This window comes from Zalophus californianus, chromosome 12, assembly GCF_009762305.2.
Source record: "Zalophus californianus isolate mZalCal1 chromosome 12, mZalCal1.pri.v2, whole genome shotgun sequence".
NCBI lineage: Eukaryota > Metazoa > Chordata > Mammalia > Carnivora > Otariidae > Zalophus > Zalophus californianus.
The window spans coordinates 62,094,210-62,114,063 of NC_045606.1; the positions used below are offsets into that span (position 1 = coordinate 62,094,210).

General features: G+C 41.2%; 1 protein-coding gene across 8 annotated transcripts in view; it reads right to left on the bottom strand.

Moving 5' to 3' along the window:
* The window catches only part of PDE1C (phosphodiesterase 1C), a 537,291-nt gene that overhangs the window by 288,432 nt on the left and 229,005 nt on the right, over positions 1-19,854 (bottom strand). The window contains exon 2 of one of the 8 annotated variants that reach the window (XM_027575055.2): positions 6,845-6,871. The exons of the other annotated variants lie outside the window; for them this stretch is intronic. Within the exon in view, the coding sequence (XP_027430856.1) occupies positions 6,845-6,871 (27 nt within the window). The remainder of the gene's footprint in view (positions 1-6,844; positions 6,872-19,854) is intronic. 8 annotated transcript variants of the gene reach the window in all.

A 19,854-nucleotide genomic window follows, 5' to 3' on the forward strand; every position in this document is an offset into this window, starting at 1 on the left:
GTTATCAAATACTGAGAATAATGCACTGCAAACAAATCTATTTGCCATTGCACTAAACGTCTCTAGAATTAATGGTTTAAATAGAGGAAAGATAAAGATTGAAGCATTGGTAATAGAGCAAAAATACTCTCAGAGTTTCCACCCAAAGCTAAATTTCCACATTGACAGAACTCATATAGAAGGGAAAAGCAGAGTCAATGATCCAAGCAATTACACACTTTCTGGTTCTTGATCATGCATGCCATCTGGCTTGCTGACCTCATAGCACTCCACCCTGGCCAGTGTGAGGACCAAACGAGAGTCTGGATGTGGGAGTATGTAGTGATCTACAAAGCCATTTATAAGTATGAGTCATTTATCAATCTGAAGTTACTTACCCACAATTCCACTTGGTAATTCTGAATTTAGTTCTGACCCAGGATAAAAAATATTTGGAGGATCCCAATCTAATTCACTCATAAATTCAACCCACACTTAACAAATACCAATCATGTCCAATGTACCATGCTTTCGGGGAGCATATTCCCTACTCAACAAAATCACACTGGTGCCAAGAAGAATGACATGCACCCAGCTATTTCTTGCACATGGAAATTAGAGCAGCAGTAACTGGGAGAGCAAGAAATTAGAGCAGCAGTAACTGGGAGAGATCTTTCCACCTCTTTTAGGTGGAAAGATCTAAGAAGCTCCATGGAAAGAAATGACATTTAAATCGGGTCTCCAAGAAAATATGGGCTTTCGACATTTAAAATACTAGAAAGGTTATGAATGAAGAAAGAATGATAGAAAACACGAGGCAAATATGGCAGTCAGTGAGGAGTTCAGCTTGACTGGAACTTGGGCCGAACAGAAGGGAGTAACAGAGACAAAGCAGGAAGGTGAGGTGGAGGCAGTTGTCGACATCCTTAAAATCCTAAACAAGAAGACAGCCTTTATTAGCCAAAAGGAAGCTAATGGAGGTGTGTCATTGTTGTTGATAAGGAACATGAGAGACACTTTGGGAAGAGTAATCAGACATGGCTGTGCAGAATGAGATGAAGAAACCAGAGGAAAGAGAGTTGCTAGGAAAAGTCATTCAATACTCTTTAAGAGATGGGTAATGAGACTGGAGCAAGATCATGAGAATGAAAATAGTGAGAAGGAAAAGCCCACAACCTGTCAGAGAGCTGTTTATCATATGGGAAGGGGAAGAACCAAAAGTTGAAGTTGAAGAAACACAACCCGAAGCTCGAATGAAGCGACTCAGAAGTGTTACTCCTGGGCGAGTGGGAGAATGGTAGTAATCGTCAGACACGAAGATGGAAGAGAAATGAAGACTGAATTGTGCCTAGGTGATCCTCTTGACTCAGAAAACGGCAGCTCAATGACAAGGTCATTACCGCTCCTTGTATCTAGATATACCACTCAGACTCAGTGCCTGAGCTACTTACTGTGTCTCAGCGCCCTCTCTCCCCACACCTAGCTCCTAACTCCTGCTTCGTCACCTCTCCAGTTCCAGATCCCAGCACCTTTGCTCCCCAGCCTCCTGCTGATATATTAGGAGGGTGACTGAGCGAGTAAGAGTCACTGAATGAGTGAGTGATATTTGTCTGATACTCTGACCTCTGACCAAACTATCTATGTAGATACTCTATGACCACCCTCTCTCCCACAGTTGTGTTTCACCTGAAATTACAGTACCCATAGGCCATTTTCCATGTTAACTGCATTGGGTATTATCCTCTGTGGATAAGTCTCAGTGTCCATCTGTGATCTGTGCTCTAACCAAACCACTTTGCTGCTCTGTCTGGTGCACCTTGACCTGCCACCATTCACTGTAAAGTCACTTTGATTCAGCTGGAAATCTTGGACTGTAAGTTGGACATATTCTCACAGCAGATGCACATGTCCTTACTACTTTGAGAATTTAATAGTCATCACAAATACAGGAAAATATTTTTCAAAAGACTTTATCTCTTAGAAGGTTCCCTTGTCTCTGATTTCACCACTAATACTTAGGCTCTAAATATCAATGCTACTAAGTAAGTAGTAGTATGCAAAATTCGTCACTCATAAGTATGCGAAACTATGTGCCTTGATTTATCCTATATGCCCTTCAACTTTCCCCAAAAGTTATTTGATTGTCATTTTTCACTGAAAAAGAGACAACAGTCCACTGATTGTATGTCTGTGATGCTAAAAGAGCTTCAGAATTCACCAATGAGTCTTACTATGTCCCAGAATGAGAAAGGGGCACACCTCAGAAGATGCACTTGCTCATACAAGGCTATAGTTGCTTAGAAAGCAGCCTTCCCAGAGCCCTTCCCAGCCCACCGCCCCGCCCCGCCCCCACGACAATCTATCATTAACAGCAAAGGTGGTGGTTCTGCTGATGACTCATTAAGCATGCTGATTCGTGACAGCATAGGCAGACCTGACTAAGGGAATCATTCGCTGGATGTAATCAATTACCGGGCTCATCAAATGTGATTACTAAGCCACATAAAAATCCAAGTGAAAGAAGGCATTAGACACTTGGAGGAAAAAATAACTCCTTGTTTTGCCTGGCAACAGATAGAGGCCTCTCTCTTATGTACATGTGTGATATCCACTTGACTGATTATCTCCACACGTTTTTATCCTGGGCTGTCTTCCTCCCAATGTCCAGAATATTTTTGAGACGTTTGCCCTTTTGAGAGAAAGCCTAAAGAATCAGCAAAACACACAGTTTTAAGATAACTGAAAACATGGAGAAAACAGAGAGAAACAGTTCTCAGCTATCCTAGTAAACTTTAATATGCCCATACTTTCAAGCACCGTGAAAAAGAAGCAACACCATAGGCTCTCTTTGTGATCTAGTGAAAGAACAGTATACAATAATGTAAATATCTTCCCAAAGAACCCAACTGTTCCCAATGACCTTCAATACTTAGATCTATTATAGCACTTAACCACATTCTAATTCTTCTGTTCTTCACATGTATCTTAACTACAGAACCATGTACCTCTTCACAATTCACAGGCAATGTCTTGTACAGTTGACCCTTGAACAACACAAGTTTGAACTGCACACATCCACTTACACACAGATCTTTTTTTTAGTTAAATACAGTACAGTACTATAAATGTATTTTCCCTTCTTTATGACTTTCTTAATAACACTTTCTTTTCTCTCAGTTTATTGTAAGAATACAGCATATAATATATATAACATACAAAGTATGTGTGAATTGACTATGTTATTGGTGAGGCTTGCAGTCAATAGTATAAGTTATTAATAGTTAAGTTTTTGGGGAGTCAAAACTTATACCGATGTGACTATCAATCTAATTTGATTATCAAAAAGTTATTTGGCCACAGAAATGTCTAGATTCATAAAATGAGTAAATCAGATCTAGTCAGAACCAGAACTTCTTACGCTATCTAAACAGAGTTAAGATTTGACAATCAACAAATAAGCAACCAACCAACCAAGCTAGAATTAATAACTGATCAATCAAAAACCTTTATTCTAATGAAGTTTTCACTGTCTGATGTGGCTTAAAACCTCAACCCCTGACCATTCTGACCTGAGTATTTCCACAGCCCAGACATGAAAACTGGACACGTGTATGCAGAGGTCCCTGACGTTTGTGGATAAGTCATTATTTGTACCTCTGCCTCTGATTATGCTGACCAATCACAGCATTTCCAGGCACACTAAAATAGAGGTGTGAGTGTGCGTATGTGTGTGGGTGTGTTGTAAACACTTCTAACATAGATTCAGCTTATAACACCATCTCTGATATCCATTCCTTTCTTTAGTGGCAGCCCAGAAGTATTAGAGTATTTCTAGGTATTTGTGACTATTTTGTACATGATCTGGTATTCTTTCTCAAAGATATAAACTTCTCAGAGCCAGACCTGATAACTTGAAGCTACAGCTATAGTAAAAAAAAAAAAAAAAAAACCCGATGAGAATTTTAGGGGGAAGCAGTTCTCCTGGGTAATCCTCTCTAACTGTCAAAGTACCATGTCACCACTTCAACAAATCTCTTGGAATGACTGGCCTTCATGGATAAGACTCAGTTACAAGGCAAAAGGATGGCTCCCTTTAATTGTGCTGATTTAAAGCCTAATCCAATAAGGGCTTCTGTGCAGGGAAAAGCTTATCTTCTACTTACTGGTGCCCTTGCTAACCCAGTAAAGAGTTTTTAACATCATTCTTTTGGTTGAAATTCTGGTCTTGGAAGAAATGAGTACATTTCCCTTAATATAAACAGTGAGATTCAGAAGAAACACTATCATAACATACTCTTGGGCTACTGAGATCTGCCTAGTACTTGATAAAATATTTAAAGAAAGATACCTGCCTCAGCTGAGCTGTAGTAGCATGAGGATGACTTTGAAAGCCAGAGGACTATTTTTTTCTTTAACATGGCTTTGAAAGGTGAGTAAATACGTAAGTGAAATGAAATGAAGCCTAGCACAAGAAGTTTAAACAAAGGTAGATTATTTTTGTATCCTGGGCTTTCTTCCTCCTAATGCCCAAAGCAAACCTTTGAGATCTAAAGCTTTTTAATATAACATTTAGTTTTCCTACACGACGCCACCAACTTTATCTAATTATTAACTGAAGCCGAATAACTACACTTAGCATTCCAAACAACCCATTGAGGCCACACTAGTATGTTTACCCCTAACATGAAAAAGGAATCACAGCTCCCCCCCAGTCCAAATTAATCACCAAATAGGCAAGCATATATTCAAACAGACCAGCAACTGACAGAGATATCAAGACATATTTAAAAGTGTCTACCATTCATCAAATGAGGTATCCACTTAATTCAAATTTATAGATCCCTGGAAAAGTTCTCAAGAAAGATCATTCTGAAAAAGGCTATAGGTTTGGTAAATGAAGAAGGTCCCAACTTCTTTAACACCCTTCCAGCAAGAGCTATAATCTATGTTCCCTTCTCTTGAATCTGAGTGGGTTCTGTAATACCTTCACCAATAAAACACAGCAGAAGTGACACTGCCCCAGTTTCTGCGCCCAGGCTTAATGAAGAGACCAGCATCTTCCACTTCTTGTGTGTTGGAACGCATGGCCTAGGAAAACAACGAAGAGTGCAACTACTCTGAGACCACCATGCAGGAAGAAGCCCAAGCTCCATGCTGGAGGATGAAAGCCATGTGCAAAGAGAGAAAGAAACAAAGCGCATCAAGTCTCCTCACGTGTGAGTGAAGAGGCAATCTTGGAAGTGGACCCTCCATCTCCAGTAGCCACAGCCCACTCCAGCTGCGTCAGGTTCAAACCACTCAGCCAAGTTCTTCCTGAATTCCTGAACCATAACGCTGTGGGCAGAATAAAATGGGTGTTTCAAGCCGGAAGTTTAGGGATGGTTTGTGATCAATGGGAGATTAGTAGACATGGATCTATTTTATATGAAAGTATGTATGTAATTAAAAATAGAAGGGCTCAAACCAACCCTCTATTAATTTGCACTTTACATGACTTCAGTGAAGCTGGTGCAAGACAGTCTGTTTTTTTTTATTACATCGACATAATAAAAATGCGACAGCATTCATGTAAGATATGCTAAAATATGCTTTCAAAAATAATTGACATAGTCATTTGAAACTTGACAGGTTTGAGCCGCTCTCTTGTAAAACTCCCTCTAACCTATTTATCTCCTTTTAGATAAAATTGAAGCAACTTTGAAATATTTCATACCCCAGGTTAACTACATGTAAAAATGATAAATTACCTTTTACTACTGAAGACTATTATGCCCTCTAATCTGAGTGATTAATTTACATCCTGTTCAGTGGTTCACATGCAATTACTACCATGAACCCAATGAACCTGAACAAGACAGAATTATTTAGCCATCTGTATAAACTCACTATATTTAGAAAAGTATAGCAATCACTAGGAAGCCCTAAGGCTTGATTCATCTTCTCTCAATGATGCGTGCAACTCTACACGGCGTATCAAACTGTAACAGCGCTACTGCGGATTATTGGCTTTATTTGGAAGCCACAGGACAGGGCTGGACTCTCTGCCATGAGATCATGCTCATTCGAAAAGGGAGGATTAAAGTGGTCATCTGCCTGAAAATACCATTGCTGAAACCAACTGGCAGATGTTAATTGCATTGGTGATTTTTTTTCTCTGAATATAATCTGTTTAATGTCATAATACCAAAATCAAATACAATCAATGAAAAGCAGACACTAGCCTTTTAGACTCAACTGTGGACTTCTAATGCTTGGCAAACAAAAGACCTGAGCAACTCTTTTTCTTTGGAATGTGCTTTCCAAACTCTTCTCAATGAAATGAAGTAATGGAGGATGATAAAAGATGTTTTTCTACTTTAAATTACCTTTTCCATGGCTAGATTAAAAAAAAAAAAAAGACAATTAATGCCCTTCAAGGAATTTATACCTATGCTTTGAGCTCAACAGCATTTTGTCAGAGAATCAGGCAAATAGGAATTGCAGGCAAAAGAGAATTCAAACACTAAAAGTGTATTTGAAGATGCTTTTGTGCTCCCATCCATAAACCTCCAGCACCCTCCAGCCCAGGCTCTCTCTGGTCGAGGCTTTAGTAAAATCACTAGGCAGATCTATAGTTAACAGGCCTTTTCATCCACCAGATCCACTCTCACGGGAAAGTATACACTCGCGGTACCACACTAAATGTCTGCAATCAATTTTTAATTACAGTAGCAGTAGTGATCCAAAGATGAAGCGGGCACCTTGCAGAGAAGGAACCAAGAGACTGTTCATTCCACTGAACGTCCAGCATGAGCCAGGCTTGCAAAGAGTTGTGCCACAAATGACTCAACCAACCAGCTCCCCTTTCTCAGAAAGACACTCTTACCTCTGGGATGTTTTCTTATATTTCCTCCTGTAGGAAAAGAAGCATAAACACACATCAGAAAAAAATTTGTGGCAGGCAGTGAGTTAGAAAAGATAACTTCAGCAGAGACAGGCATGCAGGGGAGAACTTTGTGGTAGGTTCTTTCTGTGAGGCTTATGGGTTTCAGAGCCCAGCTAAAAGTTTTGGATTATTGCGTTGTACTGTGGTCAGATGCATATAACCAGTCTTAACACTTACAAATAGCATCCCAAGAGCTCACTGGCTCTGCCCTCCTATGTTCATTCTTCCCCTTTGAGGGTACTATAGTATCTGGGTTGAGGTCAGGCTTTAAAGACCACAAGACCCAGGTGCAAATCCCAGCCCTTCCATTTATTAGGTTCATGGGGTTGGTGACGAATAACTGGGCAGGGTCCTGTAAAGCATTTCTTTTGTCTGGCACATATTAAATGGCCAATAACTATTAGCTATTTGTATTGTCACTGTTATTACTATTACCTCCACCATGATAGCACTGAAGTGCCTCTAAGGATGTGCCTTCTACAGTGAAAATGAGTAATCATGTAGCTAAGCCCTAAGATCAGACACAAGCTCTTCAGAGAAGGAAGAAGGGAGGAAAGGGACAATGAGAAAGTCTAGAAGAAAAAGTAGTGCGAGCAGCAGTAGAAGCTTGCTAATGGCTCAGCTGTGGGCTAGTCTCCTAGAAGAAAATACCCCAGGAGCAGAAGTGGCTGGAGTTCTAGTCCACTTCTGCTATTTAGCCTTGGGCAAATCTACTGGGCAAAGGGCTTCCTAATCTATCAAATGGAGATAATATCTGCCCTGGCTATCTCACTCAGGTCATAGTGGCATTCAAGGGGAAAGTGGCCATCAAGTTTATTATCCTAGTATCTTAATGGTTTTTATGTGTGTGTCAATTTTTGCAGACTCGGAAGTCTCTCAGTCTGAACAGCCTCTTTACTGGAGGGGATTCAAGGAAAGAAAGTGCTGGGAGAGGAAAAGGCATCCTTCAGGAAGTGCAATGCTTCCAGTTGTCCTTAGTTCCACACCTGCATTCCCATTACAGTCACGGCACCTAGGAAGCCAAGCCACTAATTTGCTCATAGAGCTATATGTCACACATTTTTTAAAAAGGGCACAGATTTTCAAATTCAGAATCACTATGATCTGTTACATCTCTCTTCAAATGAACATATGCATGGTGGTGGTGGGTGTTAAGTGAAGAAAGCAGCATGCAACGTAAAGCCTACAGGGTGATCTTGCCTAATGTACCAAATATTTATCTGAAAGGAAACACCAAAATGATAACCATGACCCCCGGGGGGGGGTGGATTAATGGATCACTGCTTTTATATTTACTATTTTTACTATTATTTTACACGTATATGTAATCACACATATAGATATATACATATGACTGTATGAATATATAAAGATATTCATATGTTTGGATTATACCATATATAAAGAGAAGAAGGTCAACTAACAGAGTGGGTTAAGGCTTGGGCTTTAGAACAAACTATCTGTGTTCCAGTCTTGGCTCTGGGACTTAGCTCTATAGTATGAGACCAGTTACTCAACCCCTCTGAGCCTCGGTTTCTTCGTCCATAAAGTGGGAATAATCAGAGAACCTCTCTCAAGACCTTATGGTAAGAAATAAATGAGATAACCCACACGAATGTCAGTTCCACAAAGGCAGATTCTCAGTGTGGTTCCCCACGGTAACCTAGTGCCTAAGACAGTGCCTCATGCCCCCTCTAAAAGCTGTGCCTGGACCGCATCAGCAGGAACAGATCACTCTTCAGGCAGTAGCCAGGGGCAGAGGTTTCATCTACAGGCACAGAGCACAGTGAGTTATGGATGTGGCCTGTGCCCTTGGCCCTTGTTAGGGCTGCTGTCTACTAAACTGGGCTAAGGAGTCTCTTAAGGCAAGATCAAAAAATAACCCATTAGGAGTGTACAAAGACCAAAGAGAAGGGGGCAAACAGGCCAGATGGATGCCCCTGGCTTCGAACCAGAAGCCCAACTAATTCTATCAGCAGAGGGTACCTTCAAAGGCCAGAAGAAGACAACCTTTGTCGCTGGCTTCCACAGACTTCCCCAGCATTTGCCAAGAACCATACAAAGCCACTGCTGGGAGCACTGAGATAATCAAAGATGGACAAAAATAAGAAGAGCTTCCATTTTCAGCACCTACTAACAAGCATTTCACATATATCGGTAATCCTCATAATAACACTATTAAAATTCACTCTCTGAAAGAACCTGAATTCTAAAAATGGAGGTTAAAATATGTACCTAAAAAGTGTTATTGTATAATAACAACCAATATAAGGGGGGTGGCTCAGAAAGTTTTGTGAAAGAGGTAGTCCTGAATGATGGCTGGGATTTCAGAAAGAGAAATACATACGTATAGGGCAAGCAGGTAAGAAGGGCATGTCTAATGGCCTCAAACCAGCCTAGCCCAGCCACGTATGTAAGGAGATAGCAGGCAATAAGGCTAAAAAGTACTGAGAACAAAGTTAAGAAAAGTAATATCATTTATACTTTAAGAAAAAATGATAGCTGGGAGAAAGGGTCACCTCTTGCATTACCTTGTCTCATTGCCGATTATATGGAAAGACAATAGGGCTCTGGGATGTGACAGACCTGGTTCAAAACCCAACTGCCCCCCACCACGCCCAGCTGTGAGACCTCAGGCATGCTCTATGCTAAATCAAGCTTTAGTACCCACATCTGTAAAATAGAAGGAATGATATCAGAGGACACAGTGTTTTGAATTTGCCAGGTACATGCATGTGACATAGGCATTCTGAAAATGCAGGCATTCTAAAATCTAAAATTTTACCCTTTACCCCTTATTTTGAACTTCTTGAGGCCAGTGGTCCTGTCATATGGATCTATGTATCTACTCCAAGGGCTTGCACATTAAATGGTACATGGGTGGCACACACTATGTCTGTCAGCAAAACAAATGAATCATCTGCAGCCGCCACTCACACCTATCAAAATACTGGCTGTGCATCTGGTAGACCCAAAGAAAGAGAGACCAAAACTCCGATTTTCAGTACAATCCACCTTCTTGACACTCACTCCCCACCTTCTTAGATGCATCCTTGGCCTCATAGTTCTAAAGTTCTCTCTTCCCATCTTGTCCCATTTAGACACAGATAGCTTCAGGACCAAGACACACCCAATCCAAACAAGGTCATCTTATACCGGAGCTGAAAGGTCAGCACTTAAAATACAAGAAAAAATATATTTCTAATATACTTCTACGGAAATTACCCTACTCAAGATCCAACTCACAGATGATTTGCACTGGGCAAGATCAGTGAGGACTGAATGAGCCCTACTTATCCCTCAGCTCTCAGCTGAGACATCACTCCCTCCTGAAAACCTTCTACGGTCTCCCAAACTGGATAGTGGCCCTTTCGTATGTCCCATGGGGGCCAGAGCTCACCCACAAGAGTGCACTTGTCACTCCAGATAGTTCCAATCCATTACACTGATGGCAATGATGGCTTGTCCGTTACCTGCTGGTGTTTCTCTCTTTCTTAACACAGTGATTGGCAAAGGCAGCTGATCAATATATTACTGGGGAATGAATGAGTGAATTTATCAAGAAGCTGATCAAAAAATGCTTGCTTTCTACTCATTTTCCTTCTGTTTAGCAATGATTTGCAATGAGCAGTGAGGACGCCTACCACAGCCATAGTTTTCTACACACAGGAGAAATGGCAATGGGAGGAGGCTGGAGGCCTCCAAGTTGTGGAGCATCTCCTCTGTTCCATGCCCGTTACACATATTATAAGTCACTTTGACACCTACGGACCCTAAGAGATCTACCTGACCTTACACTTGCTGGAAGTGAGGCTCAGAGAGGTCAAGTAACGTGCCGAAGGGTACAGAACCTGCAACTGGTTGAGAAAGAAAGCAAACTCTGAAGCCTTCAAAGAAAATCAAGAAAATTAGGCAAAGAAGTCACAGGATGCCAAGAGGGAACTTAGACACTAGACAAAAACAAACAAAACCAACAGCAATAAAATAAACTGGGTCCTTTCCTTCCAAACGCAGGAAATGAACTGGAAAAGAACCCAGTTTATTTCTGGCCTTTTGTTTTTAAGAACTTCGAAAGAATTTATTCCTGATTCATAACCTGAACGACAAAAGGAATGCTTTTAAAATGTTCTGTGTTGGTTTCTCAAACTTACTTCATATTTACAATTTTTTGAAACCTGTAACAACACATCACAAATCTCAAGATTCACAGAGCTGGGCTGAGCTGATGTAAAAAGTAGAGAATGACCAGGAGCTATTATGCTCTGGGATCTGGCATGGGAGATGGAGAGAGCAGGGCTTCACGCTCAGGCAGAAGGTGGGTCATCTCCACAAGGCCAGGCTAAGGAAACCGCATCCTTGAAGATCTAAAGCAGTGCTTTGCAAACTGCTTCCCAGAACAGGTTTGGCCCTTCTCACTCTTTGGAGAGGCATTACAGCAAAATGCTTAAGATCCCGTGCCTGAGCTCAAAGCCTCCTCCAACTTACTGTGTCCAATAAGCTATGTGACCTTAAGCAACTGATACCATGTTCCCAAACACCAGTCTCCTTATCTGTAAAAGCTGGGTAACAACAACACCCTCTTCACAAGGTGATGTGAGAATCAAGTGTAAGAACAATGAAAAGCCTTTAGCACAGTGCTGGGTACCCAGGAAGGGTTTGAGAGTCAGCTACTGTATTAATAACAGTACTGCATAAATAATAATGGCATTTTAATTCAATAGGTTTCCAAATTTTGTTTGAAAAAAAAGCCTTTCCTTAATAAGAGAAGTAAAGAAAAAAAGCTGCAGATTGCTTTCTAAAGGTAAAGAAAAAAAATTAAATACTTGCAATTCTCCTTATCTTGGAACATTTGAACCACAGAGAAAGCAGGCGCTATGCTGAGTCCTGCTAAGAGGAGGAGGAGCTGAAACCCTGTCCAGCTTTCCCCCCAAGGCCTGCAGGTTATAAACCCTGCCACCCACTCTCTCTGTGGTCCCAGCTAACCTAGCAGAATTATACACTTCCCTCTAATGTTGAAGTAGGGCCATTGCTGAGAAGGCAGGAGGAAAAAAAAGTAAAACTGGGTATTTATGAACTGGACACATAATAATCCTTAGAAATATCTAAAGTTGTCTTTTGATAAAGACTCTTTTTATCAACAATTCCCTAAAAACTGAAGCCCAGTGAGCTGCTTACACAGAATCCCTAAGCACCCTCCAGAAGTTGTAACTCAGTGCAGAGACATAATGCACTATAACCAGCATTGACTGACTCATATCCACTTACCTCTTAGGCAAATTAAAACATTCCTGGTCTTCACCGAAAATCCGGGTCTGTTTAAGTCTGGAATGTTTCTATGGAACCATGGATTGCACCAGAACTATCAAATGGTGTGTGTCTGTGCGTGTCTGTGTGTATGGGAAGTGAGGAGCTGGAAAATCTCCCCCAAAGGCTTCAGTCCATTTACATCCAGCTGATCACATTTGAAGAAGGGAATACTGAGACGGGAGCATCATCAAAGAGCAAAGAGCACTGACCAGCCCCCCATATTTAAAAAGGCTCCCCGAAGCTCTCCATAGCTGTGTCATCTAGCAGAGGCGCCTAGACCCTGAGCTTCATTTTACCTCTCCTGGCTCCAGCCGGGGAGAGAAAGGATGAAACAAAGCAAGCGTAAAAGGGGTGACTCTGTCCACTATAAACCAGGACCTGCCTAGGAGCAGAGCACAGACAGCAAGGGAACAGCGCGAAACAGCAATGAGGTGGGAGCAAGGAAGCTTCTGAAGGGCTTCATTCGCTTTTTGATGGCTAGGAGTTCCCAACACATGTTCCCGATGTAAGTTTCACGTACTCCAAAGTCAAACAGATGACTTGGGAATCATTGGGAATCATTCCTGATAGCCTGGGTAAGTGAGAGTTGATTAAGCATTGATGTTAAATTATGAAGAGGCTGGCTGGCAGTCTTTCACTTTCTAAAGTGAGTATCTTTGAGTAAGAGCTATATGGGTGCTACAATAATGAGGTTTATAAATAGGCTTAATATTCAAACAAGCTGGCTTAAAAAGAACAAAAAACAAAAAACTTGTGCTCAGTTTCAAAGTTGACAGCAAAATACCTGCCAGTTGGGCACAAGAAGGTTTGCTGGTATGGGAAGTTGAATATGCAATGACCGTACATGCACAGTAAGAACTCGAGCTCTGCCTTCGGTGTTCTCCCGCACTTCCAGGCAATGATGACTCATTCTGGTCCAGATCCCATCAGATCCTGTCTCCATCCTACCCTACCAAGGTCACTACCGCTCCAAGCACAGACAGCTTTGGAAATCTTGGTTCTTGGCCCTCGGTTCCCTCAAGGGAGTAGAGACTGGGGGACAGACTCAGAAAAACAAGCAAGACTCAGAGTTAACTGCGTGGAGCTAACTACATGTTCTCAGGAGTTCAGGTCACAATGCAGCTCCCTTGTGGGAAAGTGGACTAAGATAAAATGTCACAAATACCCATGAAATGAGCAAGGATCTGAATGATCATCTGATCCTCTGGTTTTGTTTTTCATTGGCATATGGGGTGCAGACTGAACAGAACTGGATATCTGGAAACTTCTACTGAACATGCCTTAAATCATCTGTAGGAACTACTCTACATGTTGCTGAAAATGGAAGGTCCTTGTATATATCTTCTTATTCCTACCAGTGATTTAATTTCCATGTTGCATACATGAAGACCTAGGTTTGCAGAGCTATGTACATATTGACTGCTTGATGGTGCTTTTCATTTTGAATAAGTAAATACCAATAAGAAAACATATATAAATTGCAGTCTCCTGGCACCTTCTGGCAGAGTACTGGAGGGGGGAGAAGATATTAGAGAAAGTAAGAGATTCTCTTCCCTTACTCACTCAGATATTTCATAACTGATGAGCTACAGAATGAAAATCCATGTCGGCAACGATTCTATTTTCCTGCTTGGCCAAAGATCCAAGGCAATACAAAAAAATAAAAAAAGTGAAATGACATAAACTCACTTTCACCTGGAATAACCCAATAATTAGGAAAGGGTTGTTTTTGTTTAAATCTTCTAGAAAATTTTTCTGCTAGTTTTTTTTTTTTTTAATTGAGGAAAATTGTCCCACAGACTCATACCTTTCCAGTTAGCCTTCTTAGAAAAGGAAAATCATACTCAGGGTCAGCAACTCCCGAAGTACAAAATTGCAATATGCTTAACCCAAAGTGATGAGATCAAATTCAAATGGAGAAGTGAGGTTTGGGGGTAAGGGTGGTGAACCTGAAGAATGAGAGAATGCTAATCTGAAACAGAGCTGTAAATAAGACAATCAATTTTTAACTCACTCCTGGAAGCAAATATGTTTCTACCTAGTGCTGGCTAGACACTGGAAAGAGGAGAAATCTTTGAGAAGGCTTAATCCAAACTAAACAACCCTACAGGAAGCCCCACCTGGAACAGCACACCGTGCCCCATGCTCCCACGTTCCCGAAGCCCTGTTTCTTCTTTGTTCTCCCTCCCAGCCCCCTTGTCTGCCTGCAGACAGCTGGCCAGACACAGAAATCCAAATCTCTTGTGCACGCCTGTTTCTCTCCCGGGCCTGGGTTAAAAATTCCAGCACTCAAATTACTGTCCAACAGGCCCCCAAGTGGGACCCCTCCCCAAAGAAAGCTGAAATCTTCCTCTGGAAAGCAAGGCTTTTTGAGCAGACCAAGCATTATTTCCGTCTTGCTTAAAGCGAGGCAATGAGTTAATCACTGGCACCAGCAACCAAATATGGAAAAAGGTTTTTCGAGAAAGAAAATAGAAAGTAAATGCCATGCTTGTAGAAGTCTAGGTAGTACTTTTTTGCATAAATTATTTATCCCTCTATTCACGTATTTACAACCACTTGCTGTGTTATAAGTACAGCAAAACTGTGTGGGTTTGGGTGTGAGTGGGACTGGAAGAGATTTTTGTGACCTCTTTCCTGGGAGCCTGGCTCCCATTTAGATAAACATCAATGAGAAAGGCTGAAAACAAAAATATTTCTTAACATCTGTGCAACACTGCCCAAGTGGGGATAAATCCAAAGGATTAAGACAAAATCTTACTCTTCATAGATATATCCCTGTAATTAGGGGAGAGGTAGGATTTTTTTAAATTAAATTATCCAGAGAGTGGCTCCAGCTCTCTACTTTGTTCTTCCCCACGTGTATTTAGCCAGAACAAAAACTGTATCTTCTGCCAAGTTTAACTTCAGTGACTGGTCTAATTTTTCTAGCCTTTCCCATCTACTCTAGTAGTATTCCTTCCCTCTCTGCTCTCTTAGACCCTTCCTCCCAGCTCTTATCAAAACCTCCTTCTGGTGGAAAGCAGGGGAATTTAAGTCAATACACCAGCTCCTGGGGAGCAGAGGTTTCCTTATTTCCTCTAAAAACTTCTCTCTCAGGGGCGCCTGGGTGGCTCAGTTGGTTAAGCGACTGCCTTCGGCTCAGGTCATGATCCTGGAGTCCCGAGATAGAGTCCCATATCAGGCTCCCTGCTCAGCAGGGAGTCTGCTTCTCCCTCTGACCCTCCCCCCTCTCATGCTCTCTCTCTCTCTCTCATTCTCTCTCTCAAATAAATAAATAAATAAAATCTTAAAAAAAAAAAAACCTTCTCTCTCAGTAACATCATCCACATAAGGCTCTTCTCTGGACACAGACTCTGTAAATTTCAACAATTTAAACGTGGCAAAAATGAGGGCAATATCCAAATAACAAGAAAAAAATACAGAAAAATAAAAGAATTAACCGGCAGATGCACTTACAGGGACCATTTTGAGCTCTACTTCCGATGTAAATCAGTTGAACATTCAAACCAAATTCTCCTTAAGGATAGTTATCTTTACTGAAACTATCCAAAGACTCCCAGAAATGGGTACTTTGAACAATTCCTTCATTTTTTTTTAACGATGACTAATTTCAGTCCATAGTTTTATAGAAAGAATGACAATTCTAAACAATATTTATGGAGTTTCAATTTATGATAATTAATCCTTTGTTTCACAAATAAGCAACACAGGATTCTATTCTATGGTTCCTCATAGTTAGCAGACTGGATTTCCAAATAGCAACCACCTGAAATAGTATACTAAATAGAAAATACTTTGGGGGAGGTATTATAAGACTTGTCAGAGTTATCCTTAGACAAGAGTCAGAGAGGTAGAGGGAAAACGGGTCAGATATCAATCTGAATTTGAACTATTCCGAAAACACACATGGAAGTAGCTTTCAAAAACTAATCTTTCACTACTGGATTTACTCAGAGTGTCTCCAGAGTACAGGAAAAGTCTTCGTTATTTCAGCATTTTGGTTGTTTGGAATCTGGATAAACAGAACTTAATGTTCTTTGGATGTCCAATAGTCACCTTCAGCCAAAATATTCAATGCATTCTTATGTTGATTGTTTAAGTTTTCACTCTTCTGGAGGCCTTAAGGGAAAGGAAAGCTATGTTTCAGTAGAATCTTGAATATTGGGTCCTTGCAACAGACCTCTGGAAGAGAATGAAAGTGAAGGGAGGTGAAGGGAGGGAGGGCCGTTTGGGGAAGGGCTTAAAGAACGGGAGGGGGGGGGGCGCCTGGATGGCTCAGTCTTTAAGCGTCTGCCTTCAGCTCAGGTCATGATCCCAGGGTTCTGGGATCGAGCCCCACGTTGGGCTCCCTGCTCGGCAGGAAGCCTGCTTCTCCCTCTCCCACTCCCCCTGCTTCTGTTCCCTCTCTCTCTGTCAAATAAATAAATAAAATCTTAAAAAAAAAAAAAAAAAAGAACAGGGAGAGGGCGGTGAACAAGGTACATGTGGTATGGAGGGTGAGAGCCAGAGCAGGACCTATGCACAGCCCCAAGAGACAGAGACCTAGTATATCCATCACAGGGCTCCTCTGAGGCAGCAGTGTCCCCACAAGGCACCAACTGGGCAAACCGAGACAAAGGACAGCTTCCTGCAGAGTCCAGAGAGCCCCCACCCAGCCAACTTTCAACAGGCCCTTCAGTGGTGGCTGGGCTCCACACTTTGGGTCTCACTGCCTGGCTCATGCCCTGTCTTCCCAGATGGTCTGTAATGGGGGGCCTCAATCCATTTGGCTTCTTGGGTCATGGTCTCTTTCTTCCCTTAGAATACTAGGAATGATACTGTCTACCCTCCAGGTTTCTGTCTCTGCTCCAAATCTATGTTATGTTGAGCATAGCACCAAGTAGTCAATATAAGGATTCCAAGCAAAGCTATGTACACTGATGGCTAGCTGGCCTTTCCCATATGTTGGACAAAAAAATGCCAGTGAGAAAATATATATAAATTTACATTCTTCTAAAAAAAAATTACCGTATGGGGCACCTGGGTGGCTCAGTCGTTAGGCGTCTGCCCTCGGCTCAGGTCATGGTCCAGGGGTCCTGGGATCGAGCCCCACATCAGGCTCCCTGCCCCGCGGGAAGCCTGCTTCTCCCTCTCCCACTCCCCCTTGCTTGTGTTCCCTCTCTCGCTGTGTCTCTGTCAAATAAATAAATAAAATCTAAAAAAAAATTAAAATAAAATAAAATCTTTAAAAAAAATTTACAGTCTTCTGGCACCTTCCGTCAGACTATTTAGGGTGTCACACTAAACTGTGTTCTCTCTACGTGTGTATGTCTGTGTATACACAAATATACAATTTTTTTTCTTCTTACTTTGTTGGGCTATCCATTATACCTCCAATCCAGAACTTTCCTTTCATCTCCAGACCCATTTATCCAACTGTTCATGCTTTTCCCACATCTCCTCAAGGACATCTTATAGGTCCCTCATATTCAATATGTCAAAAACTGAACTCATTATCTCTAATCTCCATTCATTCTGCTCCTACGCACAACAAAACCTGCAATCTTGCTCCCCCTCAGTGGTCCTGATGTACATAAACAGCATCCGGGAATGAAGCAAAAAACCTGGGAGTTATCCTAGATTCCACACTCTTCTTCATTTCCCACGTCCAAGTCCTGTTGCGTCTACCTCTTGAAAATCTCTCAAATCCATCCCTATAGACCTACAATGGCTTCCCATTGCTAAAACCCCCTGGTCTAAAAGAAGAAGTCTCTTGGCCTTAGCGCCTCTTCTTGGAAATTTCCACACCATGAGAGCCAAGTAGAGGAAGAAGCAAATGCACAGGCTAAAGAATCAAAAAGAAAATGAGGCAGAGGTCCAAGCAAACTGCTAGCTTATGCACCCATAGAAGCCACAGGAGCAGAGATAAGGAAAGCCGGAAGCCAAGGATACTAGTACCAATTGTTGGACTGCATGCCTATTTTCTAGAGTTTGATTCAATGGATCTAGAACATCAATCACCATCTGATCACAATGACCACCTTTGAGAGACCCACCTTGCTCATGCCAAAACAGTTCCTTTTGGTCCTTTGCCCTGGGCCTATGACTTTTGGGACTAATTCTGTTTTCATTTGTGGCTCAATGTAACATGTGTATAGTAAATCATCTCTTCTGCTGCCTTGGCTGAAGAAAAAATAAAAAATAAAATAAAATAAAATAAGGAGCAAGATCTGATCCCTCTCTAGCTGTGTCTTGAGCCTCCTGTATCCATAGAGTCTTGGCTACAGTCACTTGGTCCTCCTGTTTTTTTCAGAGGTTCCGTGTTCGTTTGGCTCTTTACACATGCAGTTTTCCTGGGCTTTGAATACCTCAGAATGCTCTCCTTCACCTCTTTACTTAACTAATACCTGCTTGTTCTTCATAGCTCAGCTTAAATCTCCCTTCTTCAGAGAAGTCTTCCCTGATTCTTAGACCTGGTTTGGGCCCCCCATATGTTTCCACAGCACCCTATAGTTCTTTGTGACACTCATCACTGCAAATAATTACTTGTGGAATTACATGTTTAATATCTGCTTCTACCAGTAGACTGAGTGTTCCCTAAGGAAGGGAGCCTTTATCTTGCTTCCCACTCCCTAGAGCCTGGTGCATGGTAAGTGCCAGGGAAATGTGTGCTTAGTGAATGAGTGAAGGATGACTTTCCTGCATATAGATGTATGTGTATTCATTCAAATATATAAATAAAATTCATTACCTTATAATCATAAATTATGTCTTCTTGATTGAATTATTCTCTTAAGCTTTTCATTATTTCACAACCTAGAAACAACTAGGTTTTTCTTACACTCATGAAACCTCGTTTATTTTGTTTAATAAGAGCTGTCAGAAGAGTACACGCCAGTAAGTCTGAAGAATACCAAAGCTTTACATGGACTCAGTACACTTTTTCCAGAAATAGAGTATTTCATTTGTTGTAGAATTCATTTTTTATTACCGATGAGAAACTATGATGGCCAATCTCAAAGCCGTTACAGACTCCTTTATGGGCCTCATGTTCAACAATTATTTTTCTTAGTCTTTTATTGAAAAGCCATGAGTTAGGTCAGGTGAGCACTTTCCCCCCATACGAAAAAGCTGGAACCAAGCCGTCTTCTGTGAGCCAAAGAAAATTAAAGATAGAAAATTGAGCTAGAAATGCAGAAATCTCTGTGCTTAGGGCTGCTTCCCAGGCAACAGAGGCTGTAAAGCTTGGTCAAAATAATAAACACTTAACTGATAAATACTGAGTTGTAATTGGCTAATAAGTCAGCACAACTAAATTAGGTTAAGCAAACAATCATGTACTAATATACTGCATTAGTATTCAAGTACAGAAAATTTCATTCTAAGTGTAAGAACTTATTTACCCTTTTTCTATTCACCTCTTCCTTCCCTTTAATATACATTAGGAAAGTATTCAGGTGAGACTTACTTGATCTTTACCAGGAAAAGAAAGACAGAAACAATTCCTCACACACGAATGTCTTCCTTCTCTGAACCTTAGGACACTGTCAATATCAATAAATCTCATTTAGCAATTAATTATTGTGCATACTTTTATTGTTTTTTTTTAATTTTTCACATGTATAAAGAATTATCTGTCTCCTTAACTAGACTCTCAATTT